We start from the raw sequence: 18857 nt of genomic DNA, 5'->3' as shown, positions 1-18857 counted from the left end.
CCAAGGAACTTATCTAGATATGTGGTGAGAACTTTGAATGCCCAAGTGCTTCACAGAAGTTTATAATGCAGAGTAGTGAAAATAAAAAATATTTTTTTTCCCACAAAAAAGATTTTTTTAGCCCCCAAATTTTTATTTTCACAAGGGTAACAAGAGAAATTGGACCCCAAAAGTTGTTGTCCAATTTGTCCTGAGTATGCTGGTACCCCATATGTGGGGGTAAACCACTGTTTGGGCGCACGGCAGAGCTCGGAAGGGAAGGAGCGCCATTTTGGAATGCAGACTTTGATAGAATTGTCTGCGGGCGTTATGTTGCGTTTGCAGACCCCTAATGTACCTAAACAGTAGAAACCCCCAACAAGTGACCCCATTTTGGAAAATAGACCCCCCAAGGAACTTATCTAGATATGTGGTGAGAACTTTGAATGCCCAAGTGCTTCACAGAAGTTTATAATGCAGAGTAGTGAAAATAAAAAATATTTTTTTTCCCACAAAAAAAGATTTTTTTAGCCCCCAAATTTTTATTTTCACAAGGGTAACAAGAGAAATTGGACCGCAAAAGTTGTTGTCCAATTTGTCCTGAGTATGCTGGTACCCCATATGTGGGGGTAAACCACTGTTTGGGCGCACGGCAGAGCTCGGAAGGGAAGGAGCGCCATTTTGGAATGCAGACTTTGATAGAATTGTCTGCGGGCGTTATGTTGCGTTTGCAGACCCCTAATGTACCTAAACAGTAGAAACCCCCACAAGTGACCACATTTTGGAAACTAGACCCCCTAAGGAACTTATCTAGATATGTGGTGAGAACTTTGAATGCCCAAGTGCATCACAGAAGTTTATAATGCAGAGTCGTGAAAATAAAAAATATATATTTTTTAACAATAAAGATTTTTAGCCCCCAAGTTTTTATTTTCACAAGGGTAACAGGAGAAATTGGACCCCAAAAGTTGTTGTCCAATTTATCCCGAGTACGCTGATGCCCCATATGTGGGGGTAAACCACTGTTTGGGCGCACGGCAGAGCTCAGAAGGGAGGGAGTACCATTTGACTTTTTTAGCGCAAAATTGTCTGTCGTGTTTGGAGACCCCCTGATGTACCTAAACAGTGGAAACCCCCCAATTCTAACTCCAACCCTAACCCCAACACAGCCCTAACCCTAATCTCAACCCGATCCATAATCCTAATCACAACCCTAACGATAATCACAACCCTAACCCCAAAACAGCCCTAATCTCAACCCTAACCATAACCCTAATCAAAACCCTAAATCCAACACACCCCTAACCCTAATCCCAACCCTAACCCTAATCCCAACCCTAATCCCAAACGTAACACTAATCCCAACCCTAATCCAAACCCTAACCCTAATCCCAACTCTAACCCTAACTTTAGCCCCAACCCTAACTTTAGCCCCAACCCTAACCATAACTTTAGCCCCCGTCGTCACAAAAAAAGTTCAATGTAACCTTTTTTTTGTACGTCGCGTCCGCCATTTCCGCGGATGCGTGGCCGTAACTCTGCCCCCTCCTCCCCAGGACATAGACTGGGCAGCGGATGCGTTGAAAAACTGCATCCGCTGCCCACGTTGTGCACAATTTTCACAACGTGCGTCGGTACATCGGGCCGACGCATTGCGACCGCCCCGTACCGACGCAAGTGTGAAAGAAGCCTAAGGCTACTTTCACACTAGCGTCGTACTCGGCCCATCGCAGTGTGTCGGGCCGACGTACCGACGCTAGCGTTGTAAGCGCCGCACAACGGGTGCAGCGGATGCTGTTTTTTCAACGCATCCGCTGCCCCATTGTGAGGTGCGGGGAGGCGGGGGCGGAGTTCCGGCCACGCATGCGCGGTCGGAAATGGCGGACACGTCGCACAAAAAAGTTACATGCAGTTTTTTTTGTGTCGACGGTCCGCCGAAGCACGACGCATCCGTCGCACGACGGATGCGACATGTGGCAATCCGTCGCAATGCGTCGCTAATGCAAGCCAATGGAGAAAAAACGCATCCTGCAAGCACTTTTGCAGGATGCGTTTTTTCTCCAACGACGCATTGCGACGGAAGCCAAAAAACGCTAGTGTGAAAGTAGCCTAACCCTAACCCTAGCCCTAACCCTAAATTTAGCCCCAACCCTAACCCTAACCCTAACCCTAACCCTAACTCTAACCCTAACCCTAACTCTAACCCTAACCCTAACCCTAACCCTAATTTTAGCCCCAACTTGTCTTCTCCTGCCGGCCGGCAGATGGCAGCAGATGGCGGGCGCACTGCGCATGCGCCCGCCATGATGAAAAAGCCGGCTGGCAGGAGAAGACAGAAGAGGACCCAGGGACCCCGGGTGAGTATGATAGGGTCCCCGAATCCCCCTATTTCTCTGTCCTCTGATGTGCGATCACATCAGAGGACAGAGAAATAACTGATCGCTTTTTTTTTTTTTTTTGCGGTCGCCGGTAAACTGTTAATTACCGGCGATCGCAAAGCAGGGGTCGGTGCAAACCGACCCCGATCATGTTCTTTGGGGTCTCGGCTACCCCCGGCAGCCGAGACCCCAAAGAACATCCGGGTGCCGGGCGGCGGGCGCACTGTGCGTGCGCCCGCCGTTTTTTCCCGGAAAAAAGATGGCGGCGCCCATCGGGAGCCACGAGGAGCACCGGGAGAGGAAGGTAAGTATCGGGGGGCTATTGGGGGCCATCGGGGACCACATTTCTCTGTCCTCCGATGTGCGATCACATCGGAGGACAGAGAAATTAAACAGCAAATCGCGTGTTTTTTTTTTGTTGCGACCGCCGGTAAACGGTTAATTACCGGCGATCGCAACTCGGGGGTCGGTAAAAACCCCCCGAATCATGTTCTCTGGGGTCTCGGCTACCCTCGGCAACCGAGACCCCAGAGAAAATCCGACTCTGGGGGGCGCTATTCACTTTTTCCACAGCGCCGTTAATTAACGGCGCTGTGGATTAAGTACCCTTAGCGGCCGCCGTTAAAAGGCGTATCGGCGGTCGTTAAGGGGTTAAACAGTTCATTCATCAAAAGGAACATAATGTAATATTTGTCATAATGTATTGTAAATTATGCAAAATCCAAAACAGATACAGGTCACAACTATCTGCACAGCTGATTACAGCATATTTTCCATTTTATTCAGCTCTTCAAGGCATTGTGGGAAACATTAGAAGATTGCTGGGACCCCGACTCCGAGGCTCGTCTGACCGCACAATGTGCAGAGCAGAGACTCCGAAATCTTCTCTCTGCACCCTTCAGTTTGCTGCCAGGGAATGGCATTTAAAGCAAGGCAATGTCTAAAGCTTTGCATTTCAGGATAAAGCAAAACAACTAAATCGTACAGTTTTGGTTCCTTTGTTGGATTCTGGTTTACCTGTTCGATTGTTGCACTCTCATTTTACTACATATAAATGAATAAGTACTTATTCACCTTCTTGTGTGACTTAGAATATTCTTATTATGGTGTGCATATGTAATTGAAGCCCAAAAAAGAAGTTTGTTCCTGTTGACTGCTGTGTTGTCACCCCCATTGTTTACACTGCTGATAAAAGTAAGATGGGATGTGCATGTGTCGTAGTTTTATGCTGATGACAAATCCACCCAAAAAATCTACAAGCCTTACAGAAGCCACATGGACCATAGGAAACAATTGGCAGGAAATGTTCATTGACTTCCATGGGAGAGTTTTCTAGGCATGCCCTGTGATCTGTGCAGGGAGATGGAAGAGGTGAGCTGTCATCACTTAGTGTAAATGGTAAATCCTGTGTTATCTATATACAATATATATGTTATCTTTCATGGGAATCCTGTCTGTGATGATAATGAAATGACCACTGAGAAGTGATCTCTACAGAACTGGAAATGTCAGACTAATGTGAGCCTCCTCAATGAAAACTACAAGACTTCAGGATTTTTCCTAATATAGATAGTGGCATGGACATAAAAAAATTGTTAAAAATATTATGTTTAACATAGAAACAATAAATCATTTTCTGAGCACACATTCTCTAAAATTAATATGTATATTGCAGTAGGGTTATAACCTGCATACCTAATCAATTCCTTAAGGTACCGTCACATTAAGCGACGCTGCAGCGATATAGACAACGATGCCAATCACTGCAGCGTCGCTGTTTGGTCGCTGGAGAGCTGTCACACAGACCGCTCTCCAGCGACCAACGATGCCGAAGTCCCCGGGTAACCAGGGTAAACATCGGGTTACTAAGCGCAGGGCCGCGCTTAGTAACCCGATGTTTACCCTTGTTACCAGTGTAAATGTAAAAAAACCCAAACACTACATACTTACATTGCCGTGTCTGTCGCGTCCCTCGCCTTCAGCTTCCCTGCACTGTGTAAGCGCCGGCCCTAAGCACAGCGGTGACGTCACCGCTGTGCCCTGCTTTACGGCCGGCACTGACACAGTCAGTGCAGGAAGCTCTGAGCAGCAGCGCGGACGCCGGGGGACGTGACAGACATCAGAGGGTGAGTATGTAGTGTTTTTTTTTTACTTTTACAATGGTAACCAGGGTAAATATCAGGTTACTAAGCGCGGCCCTGCGCTTAGTAACCCGATATTTACCCTGGTTACCATTGTAAAACATTGCTGGCATCGTTGCTTTTGCTGTCAAACACAACGATACACGCCGATCTGACGACCAAATAAAGTTCTGGACTTTCAGCAAAGACCAGCGATATCACAGCGGGATCCAGATCGCTGCTGCGTGTTAAACACAACGATATCGCTATCCAGGATGCTACAACGTCACGGATCGCTATCGTTGTTAAGTCGCTCAGTGTGAAGGTACCTTTACTGTTCAACCCATTGATGTGTTTGTATGACATTCCTTGCTCCAGAGTAAACAGGGACACTGGGGGACCTGAAACGTAGCGACAAAAGTAATGACAGGAAATTAGTAAGGTAACTACAGTGGCATGTAAAAGTTTGGGCACGCCTTGTCAAAATTATTGTTATTGTGAACAGGTAAGCAAGTATAAGATGAAATGATCTCTAAAAGACTTAAAGATGATACATTTACTTTGTATTTTAGGGAAATATATATATATATATATTGTAATTTTTTACATTTTAAGAATTACAAAAAGATGGCTGCAAAAGTTTGGAGATTTGTGTGCTCAGATAACTTTGACCAAGGTTTAAGAACTTAAGTAGCCTGTTAGGGTTATGACTTGTTCACTATCATCAATAGGAAAGGCTTTATAAGAACCCAGCCTCCGATAACCTTGTGCCAAAAAAATTTGTGCAGGTGTGTCTGAACAGTAGAACAATGTACCATAACTCCAGAGTCATCTAAATCTTTCTAAAGTTTTTTTTTTTGCAGTCAAGAGGGGGTTCTGATTTGCCTAAGCAGCTGCCTAGCACTCTGATAATGAAAATAGCAGAGGCCCACAAAACAGGAGAAGCCTATGGGAAGATAGCAAAGCGCTTTCAAGCCTCCCTTTCCTCAGTTCAAAATGTAATTAAGAAATAGCAGTTAACAGTAATAGTGAAGGTCAAGGTAAGGTCTGGAAAACTAAGCAAAATTTCAGTGAGAGCTGCTTGTTGGAATGCGAGAGAGGCAAATCAGAACCCCCTCTTGACTGCAAAAAAAAAACTTCAGAAAGATTTAGATGACTCTGGAGTTATGGTACATTGTTCTACTGTTCAGACACACCTGCACAAATATGGCCTTCATGGAAGAGTCATCAGAAGAAAACTTCTCCTGCATCCTCATCATAAAATTCAAGGTCAGAACATCTAAGCAAGCCTGATGCATTTTGGAAACAAGTCATGTGGACCAATGAGGTTAAATAGAACTCTTTGACCACAATGAAAGGTATTTGTGGAAAAAAAGGGCACAGAATTTCAGGAAAAAATCATCTTGCCAACCATTAAGTATGGGGGTGGATCAATCATGTTTTGGGGTTGTGTTGCAGTCAATGTCATGGGGAACATATAATGGGTAGAGGGAAGAATGGATTCAATGCAATTTCAACAAATTCTTGATGCAAACATAACACCATCTGTAAAAAACCTGAAGTTGGAAAGAGGATGGCTTCTACAAATGGATAATGATCATAAACACATGTCAAAATCCACAATAGACTCCCTCTAGGTTTTACAATGACCCTCAGAGTCCCCTGATCTGTACATCATTGGAAATCTGTGGCTAGACCTGAAAATCGCAGTGCATGCAAGACGACCCATGAATCTCTCAGAACTGGAAGAATGTTCAAAGGAAGAATGGATGAAAATCCCTCAAGCAAAAATTGAAAGACTCTTGGCTGGCTACAAAAAGCGTTTACAAACTGTGATACTTTCAAAAGGGGGTGCTACTAGGTACTAACCATGCAGGGTGCCCAAACTTTTGCATCAACCCAATTTCCTTTTTGTAAATTTTAAAATGTAAAAGATGAAAATTTTTTTTTATATATATATATATATATATATATATATATATATATATATATATATATATACACACACAGTACAGACCAAAAGTTTGGACACACCTTCTCATTTAAAGATTTTTCTGTATTTTCATGACTATGAAAATTGTACATTTACACTGAAGGCATCAAAACTATGAATTAACACACGTGGAATTATATGCTTATCAAAAAACTGTGAAACAACTGAAATTATGTCTTGTATTCTAGGCTATTTAAAGTAGCCACCTTTTGCTTTGATGACTGCTTTGCACACTCTTGCCATTCTCTTGATGAGCTTCAAGAGGTAGTCACTGGGAATGGTCTTCCAACAATCTTGAAGGAGTTCCCAGAGATGCTTAGCACTTGTTGGCCCTTTTGTCTTCACTCTGCGGTCTAGCTCACCCAAAACCAGCTCGATTGGGTTCAGGTCTAGTGACTGTGGAGGCCAGGTCATCTGGCGTAGCACCCCATCACTCTCCTTCTTGGTCAAATAGCCCTTACACAGCCTGGAGGTGTGTTTGGGGTTTTTGTCCTGTTGAAAAATAAATGATCGTCCAACTAAATGCAAACCAGATGGAATAGCATGCCGCTGCAAGATACTGTGGTAGCCATGCTGGCTCAGTATGCCTTCAATTTTGAATAAATCCACAGCAGTGTCACCAGCAAAGCACCCCCACACCATCACACCTCCTCCTCCATGCTTCACGGTCGGAACCAGGCATGTAGAGTCCGTCTGTTCACCTGTTCTGCGTCGCACAAAGACATGGTGGTTGAAACCAAAGATCTCAAATTTGAACTCATCAGACCAAAGCACAGATTTCCACTGGTCTAATGTCCATTCCTTGTGTTCTTTAGCCCAAACAAGTCTATTCTGCTTGTTGCCTGTCCTTAGCAGTGGTTTCCAAACAGCTATTTTACCATGAAGGCCTGCTGCACAAAGTCTCCTCTTAACAGTTGTTGTAGAGATGTGTCTGCTGCTAGAACTCTGTGTGGCATTGACCTGGTCTCTAATCTGAGCTGCTGTTAACCTGCAATTTCTGAGGCTGGTGACTCGGATAAACTTATCCTCAGAAGCAGAGGTGACTCTTGGTCTTCCTTTCCTGGGGCAGGCCTCATGTGAGCCAGCTTCTTTGTAGCGCTTGATGGTTTTTGCAACTGCACTTGGGGACACTTTCAAAGTTTTCCCAATTTTTTGGACTGACTGACCTTCATTTCTTAAAGTAATGATGACCACTCGTTTTTCTTTACTTAGCTGCTTTTTTCTTGCCATAATACAAATTCTAACAGTCTATTCAGTAGGACTATCAGCTGTGTATCCACCAGACTTCTGCACAACACAACTGATGGTCCCAACCCCATTTATAAAGCAAGAAATCCCACTTATTAAACCTGACAGGGCACACCTGTGAAGTGAAAACCATTCCTGTGACTACCTCTTGAAGCTCATCAAGAGAATGTCAAGAGTGTGCAAAGCAGTCATCAAAGCAAAAGGTGGCTACTTTGAAGAAACTAGAATACTGTATAAGACATATTTTCAGTTGTTTCACACTTTTTTGTTAAGTATATAATTCCACATGTGTTAATTCATAGTTTTGTTGCCTTCATTGTGAATGTTCCATAGTCATGAAAATACAGAAAAATCTTTAAATGAGAAGGTGTGTCCAAACTTTTGCTCTGTACTGTATATATATATATATATATATATATATATATATATATATATATATATATATATATATATATATATATATATATATATATATATATATATATACTGCTCAAGAAAATAAAGGGAACACTAAAATACCACATTCTAGATATCTCTGAATGAAATATTCCAGCTGCAAATTTTTATTTATTGCATAGTGGAATGTGTTCAGAACAATAAAACATAACAATTATCAATGTAAATCAAAGTGAATATCCCATGGAGGTCTGGATTTGGAATTATACGCAAAATCAAAGTGGAAAATCAAATTACAGGCTGATCCAACTTCAGTGGAAATGCCTCATGACAAGGAAAAGATGCTCAGTATTGTGTGTGGCCTCCACGTGGCTGTATGACCTCCCTACTGTACAATGCCTGGGCATGCTCCTGATGAGGTAGCGGATGGTCCCCTGAGGGATCTCCTCCCAGACCTGGACTAAAGCATCCGCCATCTCCTGGACAGTCTGTGGTGCAACGTGACGTTGGTGGATGGTGCGAGACATGATGTCCCATATGTGTTCAATCGGATTCAGGTCTGGGGAATGGGTGGGCCAGTCTATAGCTTCAATGCCTTCATCTTGCAGGAACTGATGACACACTCCAGCCACATGAGGTCTGGCATTGTCCTGCATTAGGAGGAACCCAGGGCCAACCGCACCAGCATATGGTCTCACAAAGGGTCTGAGGATCTCATCTCGGTACCTAATGGCAGTCAGGCTACCTCTCGCAAGCACACAGAGGGCAGCCCTCCAAAGAAATGCCACCCCACACCATTACTGACCCACTGACAAACCGGTCATGCTAAAGGATGTTGCAGGCAGCAGATTGCTCTCCACGGCATCTCCAGACTGTCACAACTGTCACATGTGCTCAGTGTGAACCTGCTTTCATCTGTGAAGAGCACAGGGCGCCAGTGGAGAATTTGCCAATCCTGGTGTTCAGTTGCAAATGCTAAGCGTCCTGTACGGTGTTGGGCTGTGAGCACAACCTTCATCTGTGGACGTTGGGCACTCAGACCATCCTCATGGAGTTGATTTCTATCCGTTTGTGCAGACACATGCACATTTGTGGCCTGCTGGAGGTCATTTTGCAGGGCTCTGGCAGTGCTCCTCCTTGCACAAAGGCGGAGGTAGTGGTCCTGCTGCTGGGTTGTTGCCCTTCTACGGCCACCTCCACGTCTCCTGGGGTACTGGCCTGTCTCCTGGTAGCGCCTCCAGCCTCTGGGCACTATGTTGACAGGCCCAGTAAACCTTGCCACAGCTCGCATTGATGTGCCATCCTGGATGAGCTGCACTACCTGAGCTACTTGTGTGGGTTGTAGAGTCCGTCTCATGCTACCACAAGTGTGAAAGCACAACCAAGATTCAAAAGTGACCAAAACATCAGCCAGAAAGCATTGGTACTGAGATGTGGTCTGTGGTCCCCACCTGCAGACCACTCCTTTATTGAGGGTGTCTTGATAATTGCCAATAATTTCCATCTGTTGTCTATTCCATTTGCACAAAAGCATGTGAAATTGATTGTCAATGAGTGTTGCTTCCTAAGTGGACAGTTTCTTTTCACAGAAGTTTGATTTACTTGGAGTTATATTCCATTGTTTAAGTGTTCCCTTTATTTTTATTTGTTTTTTTTTATTTTTTTAAAGTGTCAACTTTAAATTTTGGCCTTTTAGAGACAATTTAATCTTCAACTTGCTTAACTGTTCACACTAACAGTAATTTTGACCAGGAGTGCCCAAACTTTTACATGCCACTGTATATGACTAACCTTAAGGTCCCTATACACATTAGACCAAAGTTATCTGAACCTACCGATTATTGAATTGAAAGGCATTGAAGTCTAATGTGTATGCAGGCTTCCCAACTCTCCCCTGATAGATGATGTGGGAGCAGGGAGAGATGGCTGTTGGCCAAATTGTGTATGTGGCCTTTATAAGTAGATTGATACCAATTGTTTTTAAACTACATAGAAAACAAGCACAAAAATGGGTGTGAGAAATGCCCCACACCAAAAACAAGACATATGGACAGGTGTACTACTTAGACAATATTTTATTCAATTAAACAAGTATGGACATCACATTTGAGACCATTAGAAAACACAATAGTATGAAAACCGAGGGCCTGCACCCTGATAAGTACACAAGACTAATTTGCCTTCCCCTGCACAAAGAAAGAGCCATGACTCCCAACAATATCATGAGTGCCCTGAATGTATTAGTAAGGAAACCCTAAATAATACTACATCCATATATCTAACACAGCACATACGATCAATCCAATCAAGGACATAAAAGAGTTATAATCCAAAATGTCACAAGGTTAATAGTAGGGAAAGGGTGAGTTATCTAACACGTTTCACCAATCAGTGTGACTTCCTTAGAGGTAATCTTAGTGCAGAATACATACTGTACATACATTTACAAAGTTAGATTTAGCAGTATGAAATTAAAAAAAATAATGAGCAAAAAATATCAATAAATGTATATATTCTGGATTAAGTATACTCATGAGGAAGCCATTGTGAGTGGTGGAATGTGTGGGATGACGAGCACCCTCCCCACTACTAACTACTACTGTTATTTAGGCTAAATTCCCACGATGAATATTTGCTGTGTTTTTGATGCTGCAGATTTTCTGGACCAATTAGCTATTTGTTTTTTACAAGCATTTATATCACATTTTTTTTCAGCTGGCATTTTTGTCTTCTCTTGGTACGTTATGCTTTAAATACAACTACTTTGTTTTGGAAACTTCCTGTTACTTAGCTTTGATTAATCTTTATTGATGCAGTCATGTGTGGATGACATCCGTTTTTATTGCACTTCCGCTGTGGAAACGCTCTAAAAATGTATATGTTTTTACATGAGAATTTCTTATTTGGGTGTCTATGGGGAAAATTCATAAATAAAACACATATTTACCGCAAGAAAAATTGACATGTTGTTGATTTCAGGTCAGTTTATGGTGCATAAAACAAATCACAATGGCATGAGATTTCTACAAAACCCATACACTTGCTGCTGAAATTGTAATATAGAAAGAAAGGAGTAAAACGGAGAAAGCAAATAATACAAATAATTTTATTTAATCATACAAAAGTTAATACATGCGAGTATAACAGCAATAAATATGGATGGTAGGAATAGGGTGAGTCCCCGCCAGTAAAGTCCACCACCTAAAAAATGTGTAATTAATTTACTATTTAGTAAGAAGGCAGCTGCCCATATGCATAAGGTTAGCCCTGGGAGACGTAGATTCATCCCCCACACAACAATTATTGGCAACCAAACAGGTGCTTACCGACAAGATACGATGGTGGTGTATACCGGGTGGGATTCAGTCCAAACAGGACCCCCGACGCGCGTTTCGCTAGCGCGGGTGCTTCAGCTTTTTCAAGGGGAATGCCCCAGGCCCCTGTGAGACCCCTCAAATACTTCCGGGTCAGTACCACGTGATGAATCACGTGTGAGGATTCAGCCAGTCATGGCCGTAGTTGCGGCGCATGCGCGGTCGTGGCGCTCAGCCCCAGGTCCGGAACGGCCTCAAGCATCGCGCAGACGCGGTGGGAAAGAGTCCCACCGCGCCTGCGCGAGGCGAAATGACGCCGCACGGACCGGGAACCAGGACAACCAAAGGCCGCGCATGCGCACCCGGGCCGATATACTGGACATGAATCAAGGATAAGTATCAGGTTGTAAACCGCCGTGTGCATTTCAACATATCAAAGAAAAAACCTTTTGTTAGATATGCATATGTATAAGTATATGCCCATAGGCAAAAAATACGCCAAATGCAGACAAATAACTATCAACATAAACAAGGTAATACAATGTTAAAGGCGGTATGCTGGTAACAACAAAAGAAAAGGTACAGGGAAAACTGCGCTATGTAATATATATCTGAAAACCTACATACAATGGATATATATAAACACACATACATGCCAGATGGATAAAATTCTACATTCATCATATACAAATTAGGCAAAATAATTGCCATAGGTGAAGATACATTGTATGTGTAATATTCAGCTAAGGAATAGCCAATAGACGAGATTCAGAACTGCAGCAAAGATGGTCCAATGAGGAGTCCAAAAGGGGCCAGGGGACATCAAATGCACATTATACGGACTAGAAAAAAAGAAAAATAATAAGTAAAACCACAATAAAAATGGACAACCATCCCACCAGGGGACAAGCTCGGATGGGGGGCAGGGAAATATACAGGTGCATGGTTCACATGGTGATATAATCAATTCAATTGAAAAAATAAGAAGAATGAGGAGCAGGGGTTAAAAATGATATGAGTCTTAAAGATAACAAATAGACGCGGGATGGGATAGTCGGCTGTTTATCCCAAAAACGAGGAAAAGCTCAGTGATTCATTGAGTCCACTCGGGGTCAGAGTGTTGAGGTGCACAATCCAAGCAGCCTCTCGCTGTGCCAATACCTTTTTATAATTACCACCTCTGGCCCCGAGATGGACGCAATCGATGCCCCTGACCTCAAGAGTCCCTGCGTCACAATTATGATATTTTTTAAAATGACGAGGGAGTGTCTTCAGGTCAGATTCATCAATAACTGTACGTGCGGCGTTAATATCTCTGACGTGTTCCCGGACACGTATCCGGAGCTCTCTGGACGTAAGTCCTATGTAAATCAGAGAGCATCCGCACGTGGCATAATATACGACATTAGACGTACCACATGAAATGTGTTGTCTAATGTCATATATCTTGGAGCCGTCAGAGGATTCAAACGTCGAAATCCGTAGCATGTTGACACAGGCTACACAATGGCCACACTTAAATGAGCCTAATCTGGGGCCCCTGGAGCCAAAGGGATTAGCCATAGGGGGGACATAATGACTCCTCACCAATAGGTTACCCAAATTAGGGGATCTCCTGGCGGTCATTGATGGGAAATTGCCCAGAACTGAGGTGAATGCTGGTTCTGTTAGTAGGACCGGCCAATGCTTTTGTAATATCTTCCGCATATGTAACCACTCGTGGTTGTATGTGGTTATAAACCGGACCTTATCACCATCTGTCTGCATTTTTTGTTTCTTCATCTTTGGATACAATAATTCCCTCCGTGGTGTTCTCCTCGCCCTTTCAAACCCCTGCCTAATGGTCCTATGGCTATATCCACGGGACTCGAATCGTCCCCTAAGATCCTCTGCCTGTTCCAGGAATTTACTGTCAGTAGAACAGATCCGCCTCATCCTCAGGAACTGTCCGACCGGGACGGCCCTAATGGTGCTGTAATTATGAGACGAGCCAGCATGTAACAAAGCATTAACAGATGTCGACTTCCTGTAGACGTCCGTCTGAATCCGACGTGCATTGTCAACTTCAAAGGTGACGTCCAGGAAGTCGATACGCTGATGATGGAAATGGTATGTAAGCTTTATGTTAAATTCGTTGTCATTTAGCTGGCCCATAAATTCCCCCAGCTGCTGCGCCGTCCCCCCCCCACAAAAAGAGAACGTCGTCAATATAGCGCATCCAGCACAGCACATGGTCCACGGACCGCGCGCCCCCGTCACCAAAAATCAATCTCTCCCATGACCCTAGGAAGAGATTGGCATACGAGGGCGCGCAGGCCGCGCCCATGGCTGTGCCGCACTTCTGTAGATAGTAATTGTCTTTGAAGACGAAAAAGTTGTGGGTGAGGGCGAAGCGCAGCAGTCTGAGGATCAAGTTGCACATAGGGCCGCCCAGGTCGGAGGCTCCGAGGAAGTGGCGGACCGCCGACAAGCCATGCTCATGGTCAATGCATGTATAAAGTGTTTGGACGTCGGCGGTCACCAAAAGGACACCGGGATCAACAAGGACCCCGTCAACCCGTGATAGGACGTCCGTTGTGTCTCTGATATACGACGGCAGGACCTCCACTAGTGGTTTTAGAAAAAAATCTATGAACTTACACACTGGGTCACACAAACCGTCAATGCCTGACACAATCGGACGTCCCGGTGGGTTGACGGGATCCTTGTGAATTTTAGGTAGAAGGTAAAAAGTCGGTGTCCTTGGTGACCTAACCGTAAGTCCTTCCAACACTTTTTTGTCTATTATCCCATCCTCTAGCGCCCTCCCAAGTATGGTCTGCAACTCGGAGGAGAAGGAGGCCATCGGATTAAAGGATAGTTTTGTATAGGTGGAGGAGTCCCTTAATTGACGGAAGACCTCCCTCTCATATTTATCACATGGCCAGACGACGATGTTCCCCCCCTTATCCGCGGGCTTGAATACTACATCTGTATAAGATTTTAACTCATCTATGGCCACTCTTTGTTTATGCGTGAGGTTATCAAACCTCCGTCTTGAGGAAAGCTGTTTTAAATCATCAGTGACTAAGCGTGTAAATATTTCTACCGCTGGGCATAATGCCAAGGGGGGGAACCTCGTCGATCTGGGCATGATGGTAGATGGAAACTTACCTTGGGGTGCGATGGTCTGCTCCTCCAAGAGTTCCTCCAATGCCTGTAAGGCCTCCATCTCCATCCGAGTTGCAGACCCCTGAGGGGAGTAGTTTTTAGAATGTAGTTTTTTTAAAACTAACTTCCGGGAAAATAGATGAAGATCCTTCAAAGCTACGAAGAAATCAAAGGGGTTAGTTGGAGAAAAACTCAGGCCTCTACTGAGAACCTCAATTTGGTATTTAGAGAATATACGTGTGGACAGATTTAATACCTGAAGACTGCTGCTACTGCCAGCCCCTTGTTGCTTGCCTGATGAGTTCTTGGTTTTGGAAGCCTGTCGTGTAACAATTTTACCAGATTGTGACTTAGGCCCAGATTGATTTCTAGAAGGCTCAGGGCAAGACATGTTATCATCCGATGGGATATTGGAAGCAGCAGATCTGGATCTGGATCGGGAGGTGGAATAATTCCTAAAGCGAGGGCGTGCACGATCGTTAGAGCTACGCCATCTATACACATTCCCGGTCTGCTTGTCCTGGACATCACGCTTAAATTTTCTTGCCTTTGAATTTTGTATATCGTTAACCCATTTTTGTAAATCAATATCCATCTCATCGTTAAGTTTTTTAATGGCCTCTCCAGACATATCCCTTCGCAGCACTTGTTGTACCCCTTCGATTTCTTCCTCTATTACACTAAGTTTCTGTAGATCCAGACCTTTCAATAAAGTAATAAAACCCAGAGCACAATTTGTAGATAACTCCTCCCACTTATTTTTAAATTCATCGTCCATGATGGGAAATGACGGAAATACTTAAACTCTCAAGCCACGTGGTATCAACCCCCCTTCCAAATATTTTTCAAGGTAAGCGTGGTTCCACCATACCCTTGTCCTTCGTCGCAATAACTCTTTGAATTGTGTAATCGTCCCCTGTAGATCCCTACCCAACCCATCCGGGCCCCCATTCAAACCATCTTTAAAGGTGTCATTAATTTGGGCACGCCAAGTGGAGTCTCGCGCCCGAAAATCCATTATAGGCCTGCAAAAAACTGTGATAAACACAGAGACATAAATTAAAACAGAACTAGGCAACATATTTATATGGGCAATCTAAAACACTGAATCGTGCCAGAGAAACCCAAAGTCCCAAGGACAAAGAAACTCCATATAGATGATAGAAAGAAAGGAGTAAAACGGAGAAAGCAAATAATACAAATACTTTTATTTAATCATACAAAAGTTAATACATGCGAGTATAACAGCAATAAATATGGATGGTAGGAATAGGGTGAGTCCCCGCCAGTAAAGTCCACCACCTAAAAAATGTGTAATTAATTTACTATTTAGTAAGAAGGCAGCTGCCCATATGCATAAGGTTAGCCCTGGGAGACGTAGATTCATCCCCCACACAACAATTATTGGCAACCAAACAGGTGCTTACCGACAAGATACGATGGTGGCGTATACCGGGTGGGATTCAGTCCAAACAGGACCCCCGACGCGCGTTTCGCTAGCGCGGGTGCTTCAGCTTTTTCAAGGGGAATGCCCCAGGCCCCTGTGAGACCCCTCAAATACTTCCGGGTCAGTACCACGTGATGAATCACGTGTGAGGATTCAGCCAGTCATGGCCGTAGTTGCGGCGCATGCGCGGTCGTGGCGCTCAGCCCCAGGTCCGGAACGGCCTCAAGCATCGCGCAGACGCGGTGGGAAAGAGTCCCACCGCGCCTGCGCGAGGCGAAATGACGCCGCACGGACCGGGAACCAGGACAACCAAAGGCCGCGCATGCGCACCCGGGCCGATATACTGGACATGAATCAAGGATAAGTATCAGGTTGTAAACCGCCGTGTGCATTTCAACATATCAAAGAAAAAACCTTTTGTTAGATATGCATATGTATAAGTATATGCCCATAGGCAAAAAATACGCCAAATGCAGACAAATAATCAACATAAACAAGGTAATACAATGTTAAAGGCGGTATGCTGGTAACAACAAAAGAAAAGGTACAGGGAAAACTGCGCTATGTAATATATATCTGAAAACCTACATACAATGGATATATATAAACACACATACATGCCAGATGGATAAAATTCTACATTCATCATATACAAATTAGGCAAAATAATTGCCATAGGTGAAGATACATTGTATGTGTAATATTCAGCTAAGGAATAGCCAATAGACGAGATTCAGAACTGCAGCAAAGATGGTCCAATGAGGAGTCCAAAAGGGGCCAGGGGACATCAAATGCACATTATACGGACTAGAAAAAAAGAAAAATAATAAGTAAAACCACAATAAAAATGGACAACCATCCCACCAGGGGACAAGCTCGGATGGGGGGCAGGGAAATATACAGGTGCATGGTTCACATGGTGATATAATCAATTCAATTGAAAAAATAAGAAGAATGAGGAGCAGGGGTTAAAAATGATATGAGTCTTGAAGATAACAAATGGACGCGGGATGGGATAGTCGGCTGTTTATCCCAAAAACGAGGAAAAGCTCAGTGATTCATTGAGTCCACTCGGGGTCAGAGTGTTGAGGCGCACAATCCAAGCAGCCTCTCGCTGTGCCAATACCTTTTTATAATTACCACCTCTGGCCCCGAGATGGACGCAATCGATGCCCCTGACCTGAAGAGTCCCTGCGTCACAATTATGATATTTCCCACCGCGTCTGCGCGATGCTTGAGGCCGTTCCGGACCTGGGGCTGAGCGCCACGACCGCGCATGCGCCGCAACTACGGCCATGACTGGCTGAATCCTCACACGTGATTCATCACGTGGTACTGACCCGGAAGTATTTGAGGGGTCTCACAGGGGCCTGGGGCATTCCCCTTGAAAAAGCTGAAGCACCCGCGCTAGCGAAACGCGCGTCGGGGGTCCTGTTTGGACTGAATCCCACCCGGTATACGCCACCATCGTATCTTGTCGGTAAGCACCTGTTTGGTTGCCAATAATTGTTGTGTGGGGGATGAATCTACGTCTCCCAGGGCTAACCTTATGCATATGGGCAGCTGCCTTCTTACTAAATAGTAAATTAATTACACATTTTTTAGGTGGTGGACTTTACTGGCGGGGACTCACCCTATTCCTACCATCCATATTTATTGCTGTTATACTCGCATGTATTAACTTTTGTATGATTAAATAAAATTATTTGTATTATTTGCTTTCTCCGTTTTACTCCTTTCTTTCTATCATCTATATGGAGTTTCTTTGTCCTTGGGACTTTGGGTTTCTCTGGCACGATTCAGTGTTTTAGATTGCCCATATAAATATGTTGCCTAGTTCTGTTTTGAAATTGTAATATGTTGCGTTTTCTGGGCACAACATCAAAAACAGACCAAATACCCATTGTGGGAATTTAGCCTTAGCCTTTCTCAAGATGAATATTTGGTGAGTTTTTGATGTTGCAAATTTTCTTCAGCATTTTTACACCTATTAAGTTAATTAAGTTACTTGCGTTATTTCATTGTGTTTCATTATATGCGATTTAATCGCTTTTTTTACACAGCGGTTTTTGTTTCTTGTTGGTGCATCATGTTTTAAATAAAGTTTCTTTATTTTTGATGCTTCCTGGTATTTGGCCTTGACAAATCTTTATTGATACAGTTATGTGCGGATTACATGCATTTTTTATGCATTTCCGCTGCAGAGACACTAAAAACTCATGTGCATTTTTTTACCAATGGATTTTCCACATCTAATGCAAGACTATGAGAAAAATCTGCACAGAAAACTCAGCGTACCCACAAGAGAAATTGACATTGCGAATTTGAAACGCGCACCACAGGTCAGTTTACGTTGAGTAACAAAAAACACAGTTGGCGTGCGATTTCTATAAATCCGATCCACATGGCTGGAACGGTAAGTCACTGCGTTTTTGACACAGAGTCAAAAACTCACTAAAACTCATCTTTGACATGTTCTTTACTAATACATGTGATTCAATGTGCTCATGATGTCTGGGATCTTCCTATGTTTGGGGGAAGGGTGATTTTGGCGTGTACACTTATCATGGTGCCGCCTCTTGGTTATTCATAGCAACACTGTTTTAAATTTTTCCTGTTGAACTGGGCACATAATGTAATAGACACTACAAGGCAGAATAAATATTTTTTCTTTTTACTTTCATTGGATAATAGCAAATAAAATATTCTGCACCCAAACAGATTAATTTTTTTAAGACCTGTGGGCATTGCCAGATATATTTTACTGGGGGCAGGCACCCCTTTTTTTTATGTTGACCAATCATAACATGGAAGCAACACACTGGTGAAAGA

The 18857-nt window shown here is 43.7% G+C and overlaps 1 protein-coding gene and 1 long non-coding RNA gene across 8 annotated transcripts in view; one reads left to right on the top strand and one right to left on the bottom strand.

Annotated features, from left to right (window-relative positions):
* The window catches only part of AMHR2 (anti-Mullerian hormone receptor type 2), a 127833-nt gene extending 123710 nt beyond the window's left edge, over window positions 1-4123 (top strand). Inside the window, exon 11 of one of the 4 annotated variants that reach the window (XM_077297988.1) lies at window positions 3144-4123. In XM_077297988.1, coding sequence (XP_077154103.1) covers window positions 3144-3284 — 141 coding nt within the window. In that variant the 3' untranslated portion in view covers window positions 3285-4123. The remainder of the gene's footprint in view (window positions 1-3143) is intronic. The other 3 variants (XM_077297987.1, XM_077297986.1, XM_077297985.1) reach the window with 3 other exon arrangements.
* Window positions 1-18857, bottom strand: part of LOC143816966 (uncharacterized) — a 96624-nt gene that overhangs the window by 71277 nt on the left and 6490 nt on the right. The window contains exons 3-4 of one of the 4 annotated variants that reach the window (XR_013224034.1): window positions 14582-14734; window positions 8179-12270 (exon numbers count right to left, since the gene is read on the bottom strand). The exons of 2 other annotated variants lie outside the window; for them this stretch is intronic. This is a non-coding gene — a long non-coding RNA (uncharacterized LOC143816966). Of the gene's footprint in view, window positions 1-8178; window positions 12271-14581; window positions 14735-16042; window positions 16833-18857 lie in introns of those variants that run through there. One more of the 4 variants, XR_013224035.1, reaches the window with a different exon arrangement.

This window comes from Ranitomeya variabilis, chromosome 3, assembly GCF_051348905.1.
Source record: "Ranitomeya variabilis isolate aRanVar5 chromosome 3, aRanVar5.hap1, whole genome shotgun sequence".
Lineage (NCBI taxonomy): Eukaryota > Metazoa > Chordata > Amphibia > Anura > Dendrobatidae > Ranitomeya > Ranitomeya variabilis.
The sequence above is the reverse complement of the archived record's forward strand: the minus strand, read 5'-3'. Positions and strand labels throughout refer to the sequence as shown.